The sequence below is a fragment of the Mus caroli genome, unplaced genomic scaffold (genome assembly GCF_978045245.1).
Source record: "Mus caroli unplaced genomic scaffold, Mus_caroli_1 scaffold_4, whole genome shotgun sequence".
NCBI lineage: Eukaryota > Metazoa > Chordata > Mammalia > Rodentia > Muridae > Mus > Mus caroli.
The window spans coordinates 117401294-117419809 of NW_028227259.1; the positions used below are offsets into that span (position 1 = coordinate 117401294).

At 53.0% G+C, this 18516-nt stretch overlaps 1 protein-coding gene across 3 annotated transcripts in view; it reads right to left on the reverse strand.

Annotated features, from left to right (window-relative positions):
• Sgsm1 (small G protein signaling modulator 1) overlaps positions 1-18516 on the reverse strand; it is a 68284-nt gene that overhangs the window by 32172 nt on the left and 17596 nt on the right. For 2 of the 3 annotated variants that reach the window (XM_029477921.2, XM_085837033.1), the window contains 12 exons: positions 13726-13801; positions 12124-12286; positions 11646-11798; positions 10513-10580; positions 10160-10305; positions 9862-9993; positions 7478-7602; positions 5237-5304; positions 4411-4574; positions 4091-4223; positions 2477-2641; positions 1009-1147 (listed from right to left, as the gene is read on the reverse strand). In XM_029477921.2, the coding sequence (XP_029333781.1) occupies positions 1009-1147; positions 2477-2641; positions 4091-4223; positions 4411-4574; positions 5237-5304; positions 7478-7602; positions 9862-9993; positions 10160-10305; positions 10513-10580; positions 11646-11798; positions 12124-12286; positions 13726-13801 (1532 nt within the window). The remainder of the gene's footprint in view (positions 1-1008; positions 1148-2476; positions 2642-4090; positions 4224-4410; positions 4575-5236; positions 5305-7477; positions 7603-9861; positions 9994-10159; positions 10306-10512; positions 10581-11645; positions 11799-12123; positions 12287-13725; positions 13802-18516) is intronic. The other variant, XM_021162349.3, reaches the window with a different exon arrangement.

The window sequence follows — 18516 nt, forward strand, 5'->3', positions numbered from 1 at the left end:
CATTCTCCCCCCAACCCCCAAAACAGTTTGAAGGAGTAGCCCCTGGGTTTGACCCTGTGAACTGCACAGTAGGTGGGGCTCAGGGCTGATGATGTTCCCTGCTCCATGCTTGTTGGGAGTGGAAGCAAAGAACAGTGCTCAGTACTGCCGGCTACGGAGACAGATGGGCTGTGAGTTCCTACAGGGCGCAGAATAGAAGACTCCGTGTATCTATCCTGAGGCTACCCCAGGGATACTGGATAAACCCAGGAAGCCTGAAAAGGGAGCTCGGCTAAAGTCCTGGGGAGCACAGCTGAAGTCCTGGGAGTGGCGTTCCCTCTTCCTTGCCCGCAGGTTGTGATGCTTGCCCAAGGTGCCCTTAGAATGTCAGGCTTGCCCAAGGTGCATATAGGAAGCCACTCCTTGGGCTTGCAACTCTGCAATGAGGTGAGCTCCTCACTGACAGAGGTATGAAAGCAGATGCTCTGAGAGCAGACACTGGGCAAAGTTCTCAGTGGTCCACAGTTACCACGTGCTGTTTCCTTGTAATAGCCCTACTAAGTTAATGTTTCATGCAAGAGCACACAGAAAACATGGCTGTCATTAAGTAATATCTCTGGCTCCTGGTGCATGCTGAACCTGTATTTCTTAGTCTCCCTGTGAAGCGGGACCATTGCGTTGAAAAACAGAAATACCATTGCCTCTGATACTGTGGCCCAACAATATCCAAGATGGACGTCTGTTAGGAAGTGGGTCCATGGCAGCCTCACGGCACACAGGACATTTGCTATAAAAAAGCCGTTGTTGTTTCAGGACTGTGTGTTACTGCAGCAGAACGTTATCCCGACGGACACGTGCAACGGAACTCCAGTGACCAGGACCACATGAAGCCATGATTTAACCCTAGCTCCATTCGCCATTCACACCTCTCCAAACTCAGGATGCGGCAAAATGAAGCAATAGACAGTCAAGGGACTTTGGTTTGTGCTTCAAGCTCCTCCCTGGGGGAGGAGCCTAAGCCCCGCCTACCTCTCATGGTTACAGCCATTGGTTGAGCCGCCGTCAGCTGAGCCGCTTTGTGAACAGGAAGAACAGGAGGACTTCCGAGGACTGGGTTGCCATAGGGGTGGAAGGTTGTTCATAGAGACATCCATTAGGTCCTGGGGCACTGTGGTGGATGATGGGTGGAAAGGGGGCTCAGCGATAACATTGGTTAAACCCATGTGTATTATAGAAATCTCACCCCAAAACAAGCAGCTCTCCCAAAGCTGGCCCTGTGACAGGGAGGATCAGAGTATGACAGTCCCAAAGTGCCCGACCACAATCTGATGTCGTCCCTGAGTCCACGTGATCCAGTGAAAGCCACCACCAAGATTCAGAGGCTCTGGCTGCGGGGCAGAGTGGGAAGGACAGCGGGAAGAAGAGGGAAGAAGAGGAGGAGGGAGCGCAGGGTTGAGAAGACAGACCTATCCCGAGTACAGAGAACCTCACCTCGCCATGTCCCCATTCAGTTCTGTTCACAGGAAGGTGACATTAGGGAAGGGGGACCTACTGGACACTTCTAGAGAAAGTCTGGGGGCATGAGTTTTGAGACAAAGACCCCCACAAGAGCTTGTGTGGTCAGAAGGGAGGACGTTCATCCCAACACACAGGAAGAGTTCCAGAGCCTGGGATCTTGGCTAGGGATGATAGCAGCACTGTTCACATGTCTGAACTAGACATCGCTTTCAGCTGGCTCAGGTGGGGAGCTCCTAAGCCATGTGCCTGTCTAGCACCACTGATGTCCTGCAGACAAAACCATCAAATGAACTCAGCTTGTTATAGACTCTCTCTGTGCACCATGTAGATTCCAGGGATTGGACTCAGGCTGACAGGCACAGTGGCAGACACTTCTACTCGCTGAGCCCCCTTGCTGGCCCCAAGACCTAGCTTCCTTTGGCTGTTTTCCAGTCAAGGGTTTAAAACCATGCCAAGCTCGCAGGGGCTGGATTTGGCCTCTGGGCTGGGGTTTGCTGGTCCCCACTCTAGGACATTAGACAGGTGATCATTTTCTCGCCTACTATGACTTCTTAGGACAACTGCTCTCTCATAGGCTCTTCTGATCCCTGAGTGGGAGGGAGACACTTGTCCTTGTCATCAGATCCACTAGACAGTAGCGTGCTGGCTACAGAATGAGGCTCTTGAACCTGCTGACAGTGACTGGTTCCACGCTTCCTCTTCTCACAGACTCACCACTGAGCTGGCCAGAAAATGCCCTGGTTCTCAACCTGTCGCAGGGAAGTAGAGGGCGGGCAATCATGCACCAATGAGTCATAGAACCTAACGGCTGCCTTCTGTGGAGTGGGTACTGGTGGGAACAGGGCTGCTTTCTGTGGAGCAGGGTGGGTACTGGGGCACAGGGCTACTCATTTTCCTCTGTCTCCCTTGGGAACAAGACTCCAATGGCGACATGGCTGAGGTGTCACCCAGCCCCCAGGGAAGGGGAACCAGACATTACTGGGGGGCTGCTCCTTCACACTCCTTGTGGGGATGATGAGGCACTCTCTGGTTTGTGCCCACTGGAGCCCCTTGGCCACCACTAGCATGGACTGGCCCGCAGCAAGCATCATCCAGGCAGGGCCAATGGACACAGGCCGGGGGCTGCCCAAGAGGTCAAGGGCAACTTGAGACAGAAAACAAAAAGAATCAGTGAGGGGGAGGCTAAGGTGGGTGGGACTGAGGCCACCAGAGAAACCAGTTCCCCAGGGTTCTAACCCTCACCCCACCCTGCTCCACACAGCTCCCATGAATGCTGTGCTGATCAGAGGAGGAAAGACTGGCACTTGTACAGTGCCTACCCTGTGCCAGGCACTAGACCAGGTTCACCATTCATCCTTGGTGACATGTAAAGAAGGAATTTGTCTTCATTTTGCAGGACAGAGACTCAGAGCGGCAACATTAATAGCAGCAGTGGGGACTGTTTCTCTTTAAGATGTGGGTTTACCTTACCTAGCAACCCCAGCTAGCCTCCAACTTACAATCCTCCTGCCTCAGTGTCCTGAATGTTAGATGACAGGTGTCTATCACACCTGGCTCAGTCCAGTTGTGTGTGTGTGTGTTGTGTACATGTGTGATGTGTGTTTGTGCAGGTGCACATAGATATGTGGATGTCTGTATATGTTTGCGCACGTGTTTGTGGGGGACAGAGGTCAGCCTCAAGTGTTGTTCTCCAATACCATGTAGTTTGGCTTTTGAGACAGGAAACCACGCACCAATGAGTCTCTCACTGGCCCAGAACTTGGCAAGCAGTGTAAACTGGCTGGCTAGGGAGACCCAGACTGACTAGTGCCTGACTCTGATTCCCTAGCACCTGGGTAACAAGTGCCTGCCACTATGCCATGCTTGGCTTCGTGTGTGTGTGTGTGTGTGTGTGTGTGTGTGTGCGCGCGCGCGCATGCGCGTACAAGAATGCCCCTATGTGTGCCCATGAGTGTTGAACACAGAAGCATGGTTGTACGCAGAGGCCAGAGCAAGATCAGGGTGCTTTCTTCTATTGAAGGTCTCTCTAAATCAAAGGCTCATCTAGGCGGATGAGCCAGGGAACACAGGGGCTTTGCCCGTTTCTGACCCCCAGTGCTAGGGTTATGGGCCTGGGCAACCATGCCCGCCTTTTTATTAGATACTCGAACGCATATCCTGTGCTCCCATTGGCTCTTCATAACTCAAGTGAGGTGCTGACAAGAGGGACTGCATGGCAGCTAGCACATGCCTGTTCTGTGTATGCAGAATGCCCATAGCCGACCCTAGAAACAGCCCATTTCACCTATGAGGAAAAAGGAGGCCGGGGGGGGGGGGGGGAAGGATAGAAAGAAACCTGCCCATGTCAAGCCAGGGTCCTAGAGCCCAGACCACTGTCATGGTTACTGTTCCCTCCTGCCTGGTGGTGTCCTTACTAGCGGAATAAGGGGGTGGCTACTGGCTCTCATTTTGGGGGAGGTGGAAGGCACCGGGACACTTAAGTTTCTGGGTGTCCTTTGGTGGTCCCAGAACCCAGGCCCATTTGCCTCCCAAGGGTAACTTTTGGAGTAGTTCTCAGGAGGAACTGGTGAGCTCAGGTCCCAGGGCTGCTTACCGAATTCAGACTGCGTGCCAGGGTAGATGATGCGGAACACGTAATCCGTGGCTTCATCATCCTCCTTGTCTGAAGACGTGGACTCGGAGGACCCCTGTGGGCTGCGCTTGCGCAACTTAGGAAATACCTTCCCCTGCAGGAGCACATCCCACGGTAGACCTCAGGAAGTCACCTATCTCCATGCCTGGCATCACTGAGGGTCTCAGTGGGCAGCACTGGAGCCCCCCACCCAAGTCACAGTAGAGCCCAGTGATACCCCATGGGTGGCATCCTCCAGCCTCCTCGAGCACCCCCCCCCCAGCCCCCAGCCGACCCCTCACCTTTCCTCGCTGTGACCAAAGCGGCGGGTCCAGCTGCCCGTGTGGAAGCAGCCCATTCTCCAGACAGGAGAGGAACTGTAGCAGGTGCCCGCCCTTGGGGAAGCGGAAGGGTGGCCTCTGGATTCCATCTTGGCTCACCAGCACGACAGTCCCGCCGCTGTCCACTGCCACCATCAGAGAAGAGAGGACGGCAGGATGTCACCACAAAGCATGCTGCGGTCGCCGCTCTGCAAACACACGCCTTCACCGCGCCCCCTCCCCCCCAGAGCCGTACTGGCTGTTAAAAGTACTGCCTTACTGTTTAATACCCAGGACATCCCTGTGAGGCTTGGCTGTTCATTCCCTATTTTACAAGGGACAGAACCAAGGCTCAGAGAGGTTTTATGTCATCCCTAAGGTCACACAGCTGCAAAGCCTGGATCAGAACCAAGCAAGGTCTGCCTTACTAAAGGGAATTAAAGCACTGAATTCCACGCTTACTCTAGACATACTTCCGACTTTAAGGGACTATAGTGATTCATGATCTCTGGTCTGCAGACCACTGATTTCAAAGTCACAAAGATCTGATTTTCAAGTCCCCTCTCTATAGCCAACATTCTACATTATTTCATATACATCTGTGCGACACCTCCATCCCTGCCCCCCACCCCGTGACTGAATGGTTGCAGTGATTCAGAGCTGGCGCACTCAGAGAAATAATGCAGTTTGCTTGAGGAGGTACACCTGAGTGTCTCATAATGTTAAATGAATGAACGGGGTGTTGTGGGAAGCAGGGACAGTGACCCAGAATGGTTGCTCAGCCATCTGCTGTCCCCATGGTTCCTACCTTGTTGGTGGCAGTGCAGGTAAACTATCTCCTCTAAGCGGATGGTCACAGCGTAGTCCCAGTAGACACTGGAAGGGGAAGTGAGGGAGACTGTGGGAAGCCAGAGGTCACCAAGACCTACTTGTCCCAGCATCTGTGTCCCGAGCCTGCTCAGCCATCCTCCCCTTTGATCCTACCACCACAACTTTCCGAGTAAAACCCCTTCTCCCTGTCTATGTAGTTACCGGAGCTCAACTCTGCCAAGTCTCTAGCCCAGAGGTCCAGCATGAGCGTCTGACCCGGGGTGACCAACCAGCACTCTGAGATGATCACCTGACCCAGGCTAGCCAATCATCACTGACCAGTCACAGTGACTGATTCAGGATTGGCACAGTGATTCAAAGCCCATAAGAGAGATGATAGGCTTATGCTTTGATAGCCCAGGAAGAGCTCCTTGCTGCCCAGGGACGTTCAGAAGAACTATGCGAGGCCTGTTTGAGCACAGGCTGGGCAGGCAGGAAAGCAGAGGCAAGAGACAATGGTGGGTTCAGGAACGGCTACTCAAGTCCCTGGGTCTAGCCTGAGGTCTCCTACCCCTGGATTATTTGAATCACTGGACAAATGGTCTAGTCGCTTGACCCTGGCTTTTTTGTACCTGGAAGATAAACATCGGTACTAGCTCAGAGCCACCCGGCCACTGTGCAGCCGTGGGCAGAAGTCAGAACGGTCTCGCCCCTTTCTGACCTTACATAGGCCAATAGTGTGATTAGAAGAGCCTCAGTTTCCCCGTATATAAAATGAGGACTCTAATATCCCCAGCTATAAGATGGGGATCTCCACTGTAGTGTTTTTCTGAGGATTTAATAGAATATTTCGTTTGAAGGACTCGACCCAGAGCCCCTCACACAGTTAGCTCAGAACACAGTCTTGCAACACAGTCGCTCCAAGTACTGACTTAGTATATATTTCTAGCTCAGGACCCACCACGATCCTGAAATAAGTTGCTCCCCTATCCGAACAGTATGTGAGGGGGTACGTGGGATTGGAGGTTCTGTGGCAGTCCAAGAATGCAACCACGCAGAGATTCTGAACCAGGAAGTGGAGCTCAGCAGCACCACACAGCCCCCCACCCCCTGTGCACAGCCATCACAGTCCCACCAAGGTACCACGATGCCAGCCAGGACTGAGCACATGGCTGTGGTCCAGGCCCGACCAGCCCAGCATCCCTAGCTGGTCTAATGGATACTATTCCCATGTGACCTTCCGTCCTTTCCCTTCTGCGCCTGCGCTCATCTCCCCCAGGTCCTTCCTCAAAGAAGTCTCTCTTTCATCAGTCCTTTCGTGGTACCCGTTCTTGGGAGAACCCAGAGTAACGCAGGCATCACACTAGCAACTGCGACCCACTTCTGACACCTTCTGTGAAGGGCTCCACTCCTACACTCTTAAGTACAGCTTGGGAAACAGGCTGGGGAGAATATGGAAGTGGCGTCACTGGGGAGGGGGCGGGGCTAGTTCTTACTCAGTCTGATGTGTCCTCACGGATTGCTGAGATGCCATTTACAGGTTCAGTATTTGCTACCCTTACACTTTGATAGGCCTGGGAGCCCACTTAGAAATTTTTTCTTTTTCTTTTTTCTTCTTTCTTTCTTTCTTTCTTTCTTTCTTTCTTTCTTTCTTTCTTTCTTTCTTTCTTTCTTTCTTTTTCAAGGCAGGGTTTCTCTGTGTAGCCCTGGCTGTCCTGGAACTCACTCTGTAGACCAGGATGGCCTCAAACTCGGAAATATGCCTTCTCCTGCCTCCCAAGTGCTGGGATTAAAGGTATGCACCACCACTACCCAGCTCATAAATTCTTTAAATTACATTTTTATTTACTTAGTTGTGTGTGTGTGTGTATGGTGACACAGCATGTTGAATGAGTGGAGGTCAAGGGGTAATATGAAGGAGTCAGGTTCTCTCCTTCCACCAGATGGGTCCCGGGAATAGAACTCAGGCTTCGAGGAACTGAGCCATCTCACTGGCCCCTGAGAATACACTTATGAATGTGAGCAGCTGACCACACCTATTCCTGAGGCCCTGTCCCCTGTCTCCAGGTGCTCCCGAGGCTGGTGTTCCTTCTGAGGCTACAGCAGCAGGGAGGCCGGGCCAGGTCACCATAACAACCAGTTCACACAACAGGCAGGCCTGTCTGGCTCTGAAGAGAGCATCTCCCTGTCTAGATGAGTAGAAGGTCTTGGGCGCATTCAACTGAAGTTCAATTCTTACCTCTTCTCGTAGTCCAGATCCCCCACAGACCCATTCATCAGCTGATTGGGTGTCCACTTCAAGGTCATGACATCCGCTGTCTGGTGCAGAGACAGGTACCCTGGCACGGCCTCCATGTCATCCCTCTGCGGAGAGAAGAGATCTCAGGCCTGGTCATGTTGCTGGGCTCTGGTGGACACAGGCCTGAGCCTGCCTCAAGGATGCAGAAGCAGAATCAAAGAGTTGGGTTGTTTTTGGCATAAACTCATCAACACCAAGCCCAGCGAGCAGAGAAACCACCTGCAGTCCATCCCATAGATATTACCCAGAATCCCTCTCCCCAAGCCCCATCCAACATTCTTCCAGCAGCCTGAACCTCTGCCTGCCCAGAACCTGCGCATGGAACCTCTCCTCTTCCCATTATCTGAGGTCACTGGGCAGGCAAGAAAATGTCCCCATCTCTCTTCCGGGAAGGACACCCTGCCTGAGCTGCAGCCTTATCCATTCCTGAATTGAGGATGTCTGGTCACCCGTGGCATCTCTCAGCTGTGAAGTGGCTGTTGATGACCCTATTGCACACGAGCTAAGTCAATCACTCCTTCGATTGAGCTTGGGCAAGGCTGTTATTTTGCAGGGAGGACACACGAGAGGAGCCTGTGATTCAGCTTTGAAAGACAAAGCTATTGTGACTTGGACTCGAGAACAGGGTGACAGTCCATTACTCATCTCTCAGGTCACCCAGTCCCAGATCCCCTTGGAAAGCAGAGATGCCATGCTCCATGGGCCTTTGGACCATTGCTGGAGATGACAGTGAACAGTCTGTACTTCAAAGAACTGCTGGGTCAGAGAGGTCACCAAACTTTTTGTGTCAAGGGACTGACAGGAAGTACTTTGGGTTTTGTGAGCCATATGTGGTTTAGGGCAACCACTCACTTCTGCTGCCAGAGCCTGGCATGGTCCTGTTTCAATGTCTTGATGATTCATATTTTCTCTCTCCCTCCCTCCCTCCCCCTCCCCTCCCCCTCCCCTCCCCCCCCCCCCCCCCCCCCTCTGCTGTGGATGGAACCTTGAACATGCTAAGTCCTCTACCCTTGTTCTTAGCATTTGAAGCTTCCAGTTGGCCACTTGAAAACTGAGTACATCTTAAGTTCATTACTTCCTAAATCTAAGATATTAGAGCCTTGTGCCCCCTGGGATGCAGATATGACAGCCCACAGGGCAAAACGACATGTGGTCATCCAACTGTTAAGGCTGTGACCACAGAGCTAGGACTGCTTCCTTCTTCCTTCCAGCTGCACCAGAACACCACACTGACTGTGACCCAATGACAGAAGACAGAAAAGGACAGCCTCCCTCAGGGCAGGCACTGCTCAGGTCTCAAGCTCCACCCATGCCCAGCCAGCCACTGGGGCACAGAAGGCAACCATTCACAGGAGCAGCTGTTGTGGGAGCAAATCACAATCCTGTCCCTTGTTCGGGCTTCTGCGTTGCCATCTCTACATATTGCAGTCCAAGGCATGTCACAACGAGCACTGGACAGGTGTCATCAAGGAAGAGGATCACCTTCATAATACCACACCTCTGTCACACAGAGCATCTGGGTAAATGTTTGCTGAGCGACAGCAAGAGTACATAGCCAGGCAGATGGCCTGGGGATGGGGATGTAGGAACAGACTGGAAAAAGAAGTGGACAGCCAGGTGGGTGGACAGAAAGTGAATAGCTATACACACAAATAAATCAACAAGGATGAAGGGATGTAGAGAATGGAAGAGCTGACGGGCAGGGCAGCTAGCTAGAGATATTGCCATGTGCCCTTATAGAGATGTGTGTGTGTGTGTAGATGTATGCATGTGTATGTATGTGTAAGTGGATAGATGATGGATGGATGAATGAATGGGTGGGTGGGTGGGTGGGTGGATGGATGAATGGGTGGGTGGGTGGGTGGATGGATGGATGAATGGGTGGGTGGATGGATGGATGGATGGATGGGTAGATGGATGAATGCTAGGTGGGTGGATGGATGGATGAATGGGTAGGTGGGTGGATGGATGGATGGATGAATGAATGGGTGGGTGGGTGGGTGGGTGGATGGATGGATGGATGGATGGTGGGTGGATGGATGGGTGGGTAGATGGGTGGATGAATGGATGGGTGAATGCATGGGTTGGTGGATGCAGACACTGCTGGGACGATGAAGCAACACAGAGGTGGCTGGATGAGCGGATGGCTATATTGATACATGAATTGATGTATCGATGGAGTTGTTGGTGAATATATGAGTAAACAGATGGGTGTGTAGGTACATTAATAAAGAGGTAGGTGAATTCATGAATAAATGGACCACCCCGCCCCCATAACCTGTACTCAAACTCTAGGAGCATGACCTAGGCACACCGGAACTCACTGGCTGAACCAGAACATTGTTCTTTCCATAGAGCAGGGTGGCCCTGGAGTTCTGGTGCAGAGATTCTACATAGTCCCGGGCAGAGATAGATGGCCGGTCGTCCATGCTGCCACTGGAATGCCTCTTCTGGATCTGGTATCAGCACAAGGGTGGGGAGAGAGACAGAGGAGACAGAGACAGAGAGACAGAGGGACATATGAGGCAGTGACCACCGTCAGAACTCCCACCCTGTTCCCTGCCTGCCCCGAGGCCAAGTCCAGACCCTACCAGAGACCCTCACACTGCCCACCCATCTCACACAGAGCGCTGGCCGCTTGGTGGGCGAGTCCTGTCTCAGATGTGAGCTGTGGATCCGGTGTCTCTGGACCAGCTCGTCGGCTGAGGGGTCAGTCCAGAAGTGATCTGCAGTCTTCATCTTGGTATACTCCAGGGCACACGGCCCCACTGTGGAGCATACAGGGCTGGGAACCCGGCATCCCCAAGAGTGCCCCCACCCCAACTGCCTCACAATGGTCTCCCTCAGAGCACTCCGCTTCCCTCAGGCAGTGAGGATGCCCCAGAGTCCAGTGTGGTGCCCCAGACACCACAGAAGAGACAGGTCCTGAGCCCCAAGAACAAAGGACCAAATGCAATCCGCACCCGACCTCTTACCCAACAAAGATGCCAGGATGGGTCCGTCCACTGGGTCCATCAAGAGTGCCTCCTTCTCATAGTATTTACTATTGGGAGGAAAGGACATGCAGGTCTGCATGGCGAACACCAGAGGGCGCACGGGGGCGGACTAGGCTAGCCCAGCTGAGAGCCTCAGCTGCAAAAAATAACTGTATCTCAGACAATTGATGAAAAACGCCTAGCCTGGAACTCACGGGCGCCGGCTCGCCACACAGCCGCGAAGCCTTTAGGAGAGCAAAAGAATCTAAGGCTCTCAGGTGACGCTGTCTTATTACCAAGGCAAGAAAACACTGTCTAGCTGTGGTGTAGACCCAAAGGCTGCGCTCACAGACTCCCCCACCCTGTCAGGTCAAAACAAATGCCAGCCCCAAGTCCCTGAAATTTGGCCCTGATAGATGTGTGATGTCATCATCACAATGTTCATGCTGAAAGTTTGGGGACGCGCTTGTTGGCGAGCGATACAGTGGAAACTCATCTGACACATAAATATCAACATAGAGATGTAAACATTAGACCAGGCTGGAGGGAGGGCTCCACAGTTACGTGCCCACTGCTCTCATAGAGGCCCCGGGTTCGATTCCTAGCACCCACATGGTAGCTTACAATGATACTGTGAGGTTATCAAGATGAGAACTGGTCGGGAAGTCTCACACTGTAAAACACTGACATCAAATTACTCTGGAAGGGTCTAGCCTCATTGTGTATTTCAACAAGTCGTGGCCCGCTAGATTCATCTCTACTTCTTCTCTGTAAAGCACTCCGTGCTCTCTAGCCTGAGAGATCACCACGGTACAGAGAGGGAGACTGACTGTCCTGCCTTCAAACAGCTATCAAGTAGAGGAGATTGTAGTAGGATGGATTCCAAGATCCCTCCACCTTGCCTTAAATGTGAAGCCCCTGTTTGCACATTGCTCTTCAGCACCCGAATCCTCTCCCGCTTTCAAGCTAGCTAGCTCGGGGTCAAACATGCAGACAGCTTTTGTTTAAGCCTTTCAAACCTCAAAGGAGGTGGAGGGGGCGGGGGGGGGGGGGCACAAACCAGTTTATTCTCGAGGGTGCGGTTCCCAGAATGGCCAGCGGGTGGCGGCAGAGTGCAAGCGTCGGTCTCTCACCTGCTGTTTTCCACCAGGTAGTGGACGATTTTGTCCAGGACCCTCTCGAACAAGGCGGTGCGGATCCACAGGTGCTTGATGGCCAGCGGGGACAGGTTGGGCAGCTTCGGCAGCTTCCGCACGTTCTCTTGCAGGCCCTGGATCTGGTTTCGCCTTTAAGACCGGTGGTAGGAGAGAATACACTCAGGAGAGACAGAGAGGAAAAGGTGGGGGGGGGGGCAGGGAGGGGGGATGGGGATGGGGAAGGGAAGAGGAGGGAGAGAGGGAGAGGCAGGAGGTGTGGCTTTCGCCTGGCTAAGGGGACCAAGCATTTCCCTCTAGGCTCGCCCCAACCGCCCCCCACTCACAATCACTCCTTCCAGGCTCTTCCCAGCCGCGCCCCCACGCACACTCACGCGCTCTAGGCTCACCCCTGCCGCGCCCCCACGCACACTCACGCCCAGTAAGCTCGCCCCAGCCGCGCCCCACGCACACTCACGCGCTCTCAATGAGTTGCTCCAGTTCCTGGACCTTGCGGCTCAGCTCCTCAGCCGGAGGGAAGCCTTTGCCCACCTTCATGAAGAGCGCCGCGATCTTGTTGCTTCGCAGGAAGCCGGCCGCCCTCCGCCGCAGCCCGTGCAGCACGCAGGCCTCCACGGCCGCTGCGGGGACACAGTGGTCGGTAGCCGTCTTGTCTCTTGTGCACAGTCGCCAGCACCAACAGTGCAGAGAATCCCGTACCCGTGCGCAAAAGGAGTCGAGAGGTTGGCGGTTAATGTGCACGTGCACGGGGACCAAGGTCGGCCATCTCTGCGCATCCTGTCAGCCATCAGCCTGCCGTGTGGCTGTGGGCCATCACTCCCTCTCTTTTTGCTTTAACCTCCCCTCGTAAGAGTGTGCACACTGAGTGGCCTATGGGTCACCATCGGCAGCTGTTGTCATTGTTACGATTGCCATCTCACTCACCATCACTTCCACCATAACCATCATCTCCGTTTTCACCATCATCTCCCTCACCATCATCTCCACCATCACCTCCACTATCACCATCATCTCCTCCGTTATCACCATCACCCTCACTCACGCCCTCGCTACACTCATCTGTCACCATTGTCCAAGCTACATTTTGTGTCAACTTGACACAACTAGAATCATTTGACAGGAGAAAAGTTCAATTGAGGAAACACCTGCACAAGACCAGGCTTCAGGGAACCCTGTGGGGCATTTCCTCATTAGTGATTGACGGGGCAGGGCCCCGCCCATTGTGGGTGGAGCCATCCCTGGGCTGGTGGTCCTGGGTTCTACAAGAAAGCAGGCTGAGCAAACCATGGGGAGCAAGCCAGTAAGCAGCACCCCTCCATGACTTCTGCATCAGCTCCTGCCTCCAAGGTTCCTGTTCTGTGTGAGTTTCTGCCCTACGTGGGTTCCTGCCCTGATCCAAGCTCCCGCAAGTTACTTTTGGTGTTTATCACCACAGTATAAAGCAGACTAGGACGTGCACACGGTGGGATGGGGCCAAGGGAGGATGTGAACCCTGGTCTGCCTACTACAAAGGATGAGGTTTCGCCCCGACCCTACCCCCGCACGCTCCACGTGTAGCCAGGAACCAATACATGGCGGAGGATGACCTTAAACTTGTGATCCTCCTGCTTCCACTACTGGAGTGCTAGGGAGACTGGCATGCGCCACTGTGTCTAGCTGTGGATGGAATCTGGAATGCTGAGTGCTTGAGGCAAGTGCTGTACCAACTGAGCTGCATTTCCAGTCCTCAGACCCCTCTCTCTCCATCTTTTACCCAGCCTGGCAGACACAGAGGGAGGAGATGGCTGGGGCCGTCCCCTGTGCCTCAGCCAGCGGGATGAGTCAGGATAAAGCAAGCCCTCCGCGGGACACAAGAGGCAACCGCCCCACCCTCAGCCCCCTCACAGTTCTGCTTTTCCAAATCCACTTCCTCCTGCAGAATGCCCTCAGGATCCCGAAATAACTTCAGAGTCACAAAGCCCAGCGTGATGCAAGAGCTGGCTCACAGGTACGCCTCCTCTGCTGCAGCCCAGTCAGGAAGCTGCTCCCCACTGCCTCCGCCGAGGCGGTCACCACTCACCACAGAAGGAGATGATGTGGCTGCTGTCCTCGTGGACGAACTTTCTGGTAACGGCTTCTTCCATGATCTGCTTCACCTGAGGGGCACACGGGAGTGGTAGAGGCTGATTGGATGGGTGCTGCACCTGGAGACTGTGATTTCAACACCAGAGTGTTTGAAGGTTGTCTGGGGTATTTGGACAACCCTTCTTCCTTCGACAGCCTCTTGGTCTGAGGTAGATCTGGAGCCAACAGGCACACACTGCCCATTTTGCTTAATTTGCATGGAGGTCTGTCACCTCTTCCAGAACTCACAAAAAATGCCCTGTACAGCATTGCCAGAATTGTTCCCTTCCCTTGCCCGTCAGAGATCCTGTGCTCTGATTCCTGCAGCATCCTGTCTCTGTCTCCCCTCCAGAATATAAGTGTCCTTCCCCCCCCCCCGTCCTGCCCTTTGCCTTACTGTGTTCTTTTTTTTTTACAAGTTGTATTTAATTTATTTTTTTAATTTTTAATATTTTTTATTACATATTTTCCTCAATTACATTTCCAATGCTATCCCAAAAGTCCCCCATACCGCCCCCCACTTCCCTACCCACCCATTCCCATTCTTTTGGCCCTGGCATTCCCCTATATTGGGGCATATAAAGTTTGCAAGTCCAATGGGCCTCTCTTTCCAGTGATGGCCGACTAGGCCATCTTTCGATACATATGCAGCTAGAGACAAGAGCTCCGGGGTACTGGTTAGTTCATCATGTTGTTTCAACTATAGGGTTGCAGATCCCTTTAGCTCCTTGGGTACTTTCTCTAGCTTCTCCATTGGGAGCCCTGTGATACATCCAATAGCTGACTGTGAGCATCCACTCCTGTGTTTGCTAGGCCCTGGCATAGTTTCACAAGAGACAGCTATATCAGGGTCCTTTCAGCAAAATCTTGCTAGTGTATGCAATGGTGTCAGCGTTTAGAAGCTGATTATGGGATGGATCCCTGGATATGGCAGTCTCTAGATGGTCCATGCCTTACTGTGTTCTTGGTAAAGGTCCTGTGGGCACATAGTAGCTGTGTGTACTGGCTAGTTTTGTGTCAACTTGACACAGATGAAGTTATCACAGAGAAAGGAGCTTCAGTTGAGGAAATGCCTCCATGAGATACAACTGTAAGGCATTTTCTCAATTAGTGATCAAGGGGGAAAGGCCCCTTGTGGGTGGGACCATCTCTGGGGTGGTAGTCTTGGGTTCTATAAGAGAGCAGGCTGAGCAAGCAAGCCAGTAAAGAACATCCCTCCATGGCCTCTGCATCAGCTCCTGCTTTCTGACCTTCCTTTAGTGATGAAAATGTAAGCTGAATAAACCCTTTCCTCCCCAACTTGCTTCTTGGTCATGATGCTTGTGCAGGAATAGAAACCCTGACTAAGACACTGTGTGAGTCTGAAGATACAGGAATTCAGTGGGTGGCATGGGGACAGTCAATGATGAGGTCCAGGAAGCCCCGGGTTCAAGTCCCCATGTGGGATCCAGCAGGTTTATGGGTGAGCTTTGGGAAACAGAGGCTCAGGAGAGTTCACCTGCCAGGGAGGGAGGGATGGAACAGACAGAGATGAAATCCCGGCTTGGGGTGCACCATGCTGAATAACTCCAGGGAGGCAGGCAAGGTCTCTCAGGGAAAGGACAGCTGGCCTTGGGAACAGTACTTACCTTGGGGGCTGGAATGCTCTCTGACTTCCCTGGGCTTGCATCCTATTCTGCCCAGAGGCATTGTGGGATTCCAACAAAGCCTGTCTCTCTGGGCCTCAGTTTCCCCACCTTGAGACTGAGGTCACAAAAGGTGATCCAAAGGCCTCTCCCAGAAATCCATCCCAGGACCTCTAACATGGGGCCAGAGTAGCCACATCCTGGACCCCCATGCAGAGGGTCGCCATTCTGCGTTCTTGTGGCACACCGCACAGCTGCCTGACAGGGGTGCCCCCGAACCCTGCTGCTCTGCTTCTTCCTGCAACTTGCTCCCAGGAGGCGCAGACAGGACAGAGCACCTGCGCTCAGTCACTCAGCACTAAGTGCTCCAAGGTAACAAGTCAGCACCAGCCCTCTGAACAGCTCCCGGCTCTGCCGCCCCGCTTCTGCAGCCCATTTTCACCAGAAGTGCTCTCTCAACAGGCACCCTGCCACAAGGCCCATGAGATCACCCTGTTTTACAGGTGCGACTGTGATTTGAACCCAGGGCCTCACACATGCTAGGCAAGCACTCCTCAGAGCCACACCTTCAGCCAGATCTTTTATGAGCAGCACAGTGGAATGAAACAGGATGTCAGGAGCGGGGTCGGGGGGGGACCCACAAATGTGCAGAAATGAAGCAGTTCATCGGTCAAAGGAGCTACAGGAGACGACAGAAAGCATCTTGAGGTGTGACCAAACTCAATATGCTGAGACCTACTACATGTGGGAGGATAGAGCTGAGTGGAGATTATAGTGGAAAAGCATGGTGTCAGAAGAAGGAAGACCCTCACACAACAGTTTACCTTTACACCCTGGGAATTAGTGAATAGGAAGAAATAAGCCCAGGAAGGAAGAAAATACTAAGGATATTTATCTGCAGAGATACAATGAAGTAATTGGGCCAGCGAGATGGCTTGAGTGGGTAGAGGTGCTTGCTGTCAAGTGTGGCCATCTGAGTTTGATCCCTGGGACCCGCGAGTTGCCCTTTGACTGCTGCATGCACACCTGCACACGATAAGTAATGTGTTTTAAAAAGCACATAAGTCAGAAGTTAAAGCAAGCGGAGCTAGATTTGGTGGCTGCAGAGTAGCTTGCTGACTCTGTGTGAGTGAAGCTCTAGAAGGCTAATAATCCTCTGAGTCCTGGCCCAGCCTTCCTGCCCAGGTGGCCTAGCCTGGGATAGCTGAGGGGCTCTGCTAACTGGATGAGCCCCCTTCCCCCCACAGTGCAGTGCTCCAGGCTCCTGCCGTGTCTACTCTGTCTTAAGCAGGTAAGGCTCTGCTGCCAATGTTCCTGATCTTTGGAGGTGGCCATCTGCCTGTCCCCGCCAGGGCTGTTCTGTGTGGAGACACCAGGTCCCATCTGCTCTGTGTCATTGAAGGAAGCCATGAGCCTCCTCAGGCCATGTGGCAGGCCCCCAGCTTTCTCTCAGGGCTCAGGGCTTGGATGGAGCAAAGACCAACCCTGGTGAGTTTTGTTGCCAAACACTGGGTGCCCTCAGCCATGCCCGACCCTAATTTCTAGAATATCTTATCTACGTCCATTCTCTCTCCTGAATATTTTTATTTTTTAAAAAGATTTATTTATTTTACGTATATGGGTACTTTAACTGCATATATATTTGCGTCCCATTACAGATGGTTGTGAGTCCCATGTGGTTGCTGGCAATTGAACTCAGGACCTCTGGAAGAGCAGCCAGTGCTCTTAACCGCTGAGCCATCTCTCTACCCCCCTGATATTTCTCTTGCACCTCAAAGCCTCTGGCTGTGACAAGTCACTTCCCCTGGCTGGGGGCTGGGTTGTGTCTCTTTCCACCCCCCCAGAGTGGGTATTGTAAAACACTGCCTCCTACTGACTGAGAATATGATCATATTTGAAAAGAGAACCTTTAAAAGTAGGTTATGAAGTGGTCCCTGATCTAGTATGAGCAGTGTCTCCATAGGAGGAGGGAAACAGGGACCCAGGACGGTCCAGAGAGTAGATACAAGAGAGAAAATTGCATCTAGACGCCAAGAGGAAAGGCCTAGACTTTATCCCTCCAGAACTGCAAGACAGTGCTTGCCTGCCTTGCATGGCAATCTGCTGATGGTATTCCATTACAGAAGTCCAAGCAAATGAAAGCATCTGCTATCAGCAACAGCGTTGCTCTCTGTATCTTTGACTGAACCAAAGAGCCACTCAGCTACCCAGTGGCCTCCTCTTCCAGGCCCTAGTCCTTCCCAGGTGGCCCACCTCTGACATCTGTGGGGTGTAAGATTTGTCACCTTTATCTCCCTTGGGCATCTTTGAAGGGCCTTCCCAACTCCCCTGAAGCATTCACAGAGGGACCTCTTCCCCCTGACCAACTCTGCTCGCGTCCCTGTCCTTGGTGCTGAACCAACCCCCACCGGACCAGCTGAGCTGCGCAGCTAGTGTGGCAACCACAGGCAAGAGTCACAGGAAGCAACGGGGACCAGAAGACCCTGAAATCACAGCGGGGCGTGAAGAGGAGCCTCTGTCTCTCAGTCGGCTCCTGCATGGACACATGGAGAGTGAAGTGTGGGGATGGGGACAGACAGGTCATCCTGGAGGGCTTCGGGTCCAAAGATCTGGGCCAGAGGAGAGGCCCGGGAAAGCGCAGAGGCTCAGCTCAACTCCTGCCCCTTCCCTTAGCACTCTCTTTCCATGACCTAGGTTAGGAGTGTTTACCAATTTGGGCAGTTCTCATCTATGCCCGAACTGCATATTAGAAAGGAAGACAAGAAAGTGGGGGGAGGGGGTCCACTTTTTTTCAGGGGGAAGAGGGTCAGGGGCTATGAGAGAGGGCATTGTCCAAGCTCCCTCGGGAAGAAAGAACCCTTGTCTGAGGGTTGTACCCACACAGGTGCCCCCTTCTGCCCTCTTCTCCCTCCTCCCCACACACCATCATAAAGGACGGAGCGGATTCCTGGTACCTTCTCTTCCCACACCTGCCTGATGTACCCTGGTCTCCTTTCCTCTCTAGTCAACAACCTCTTTTTAACCTTGTCTTCCTGCAAGCAGTTTGGCAGAGGAAACCATCTGTTTCCTACTGGCACGCTGACCTGACTAAGCGCACATGCTGTCTGTTGACGGAAACTCAG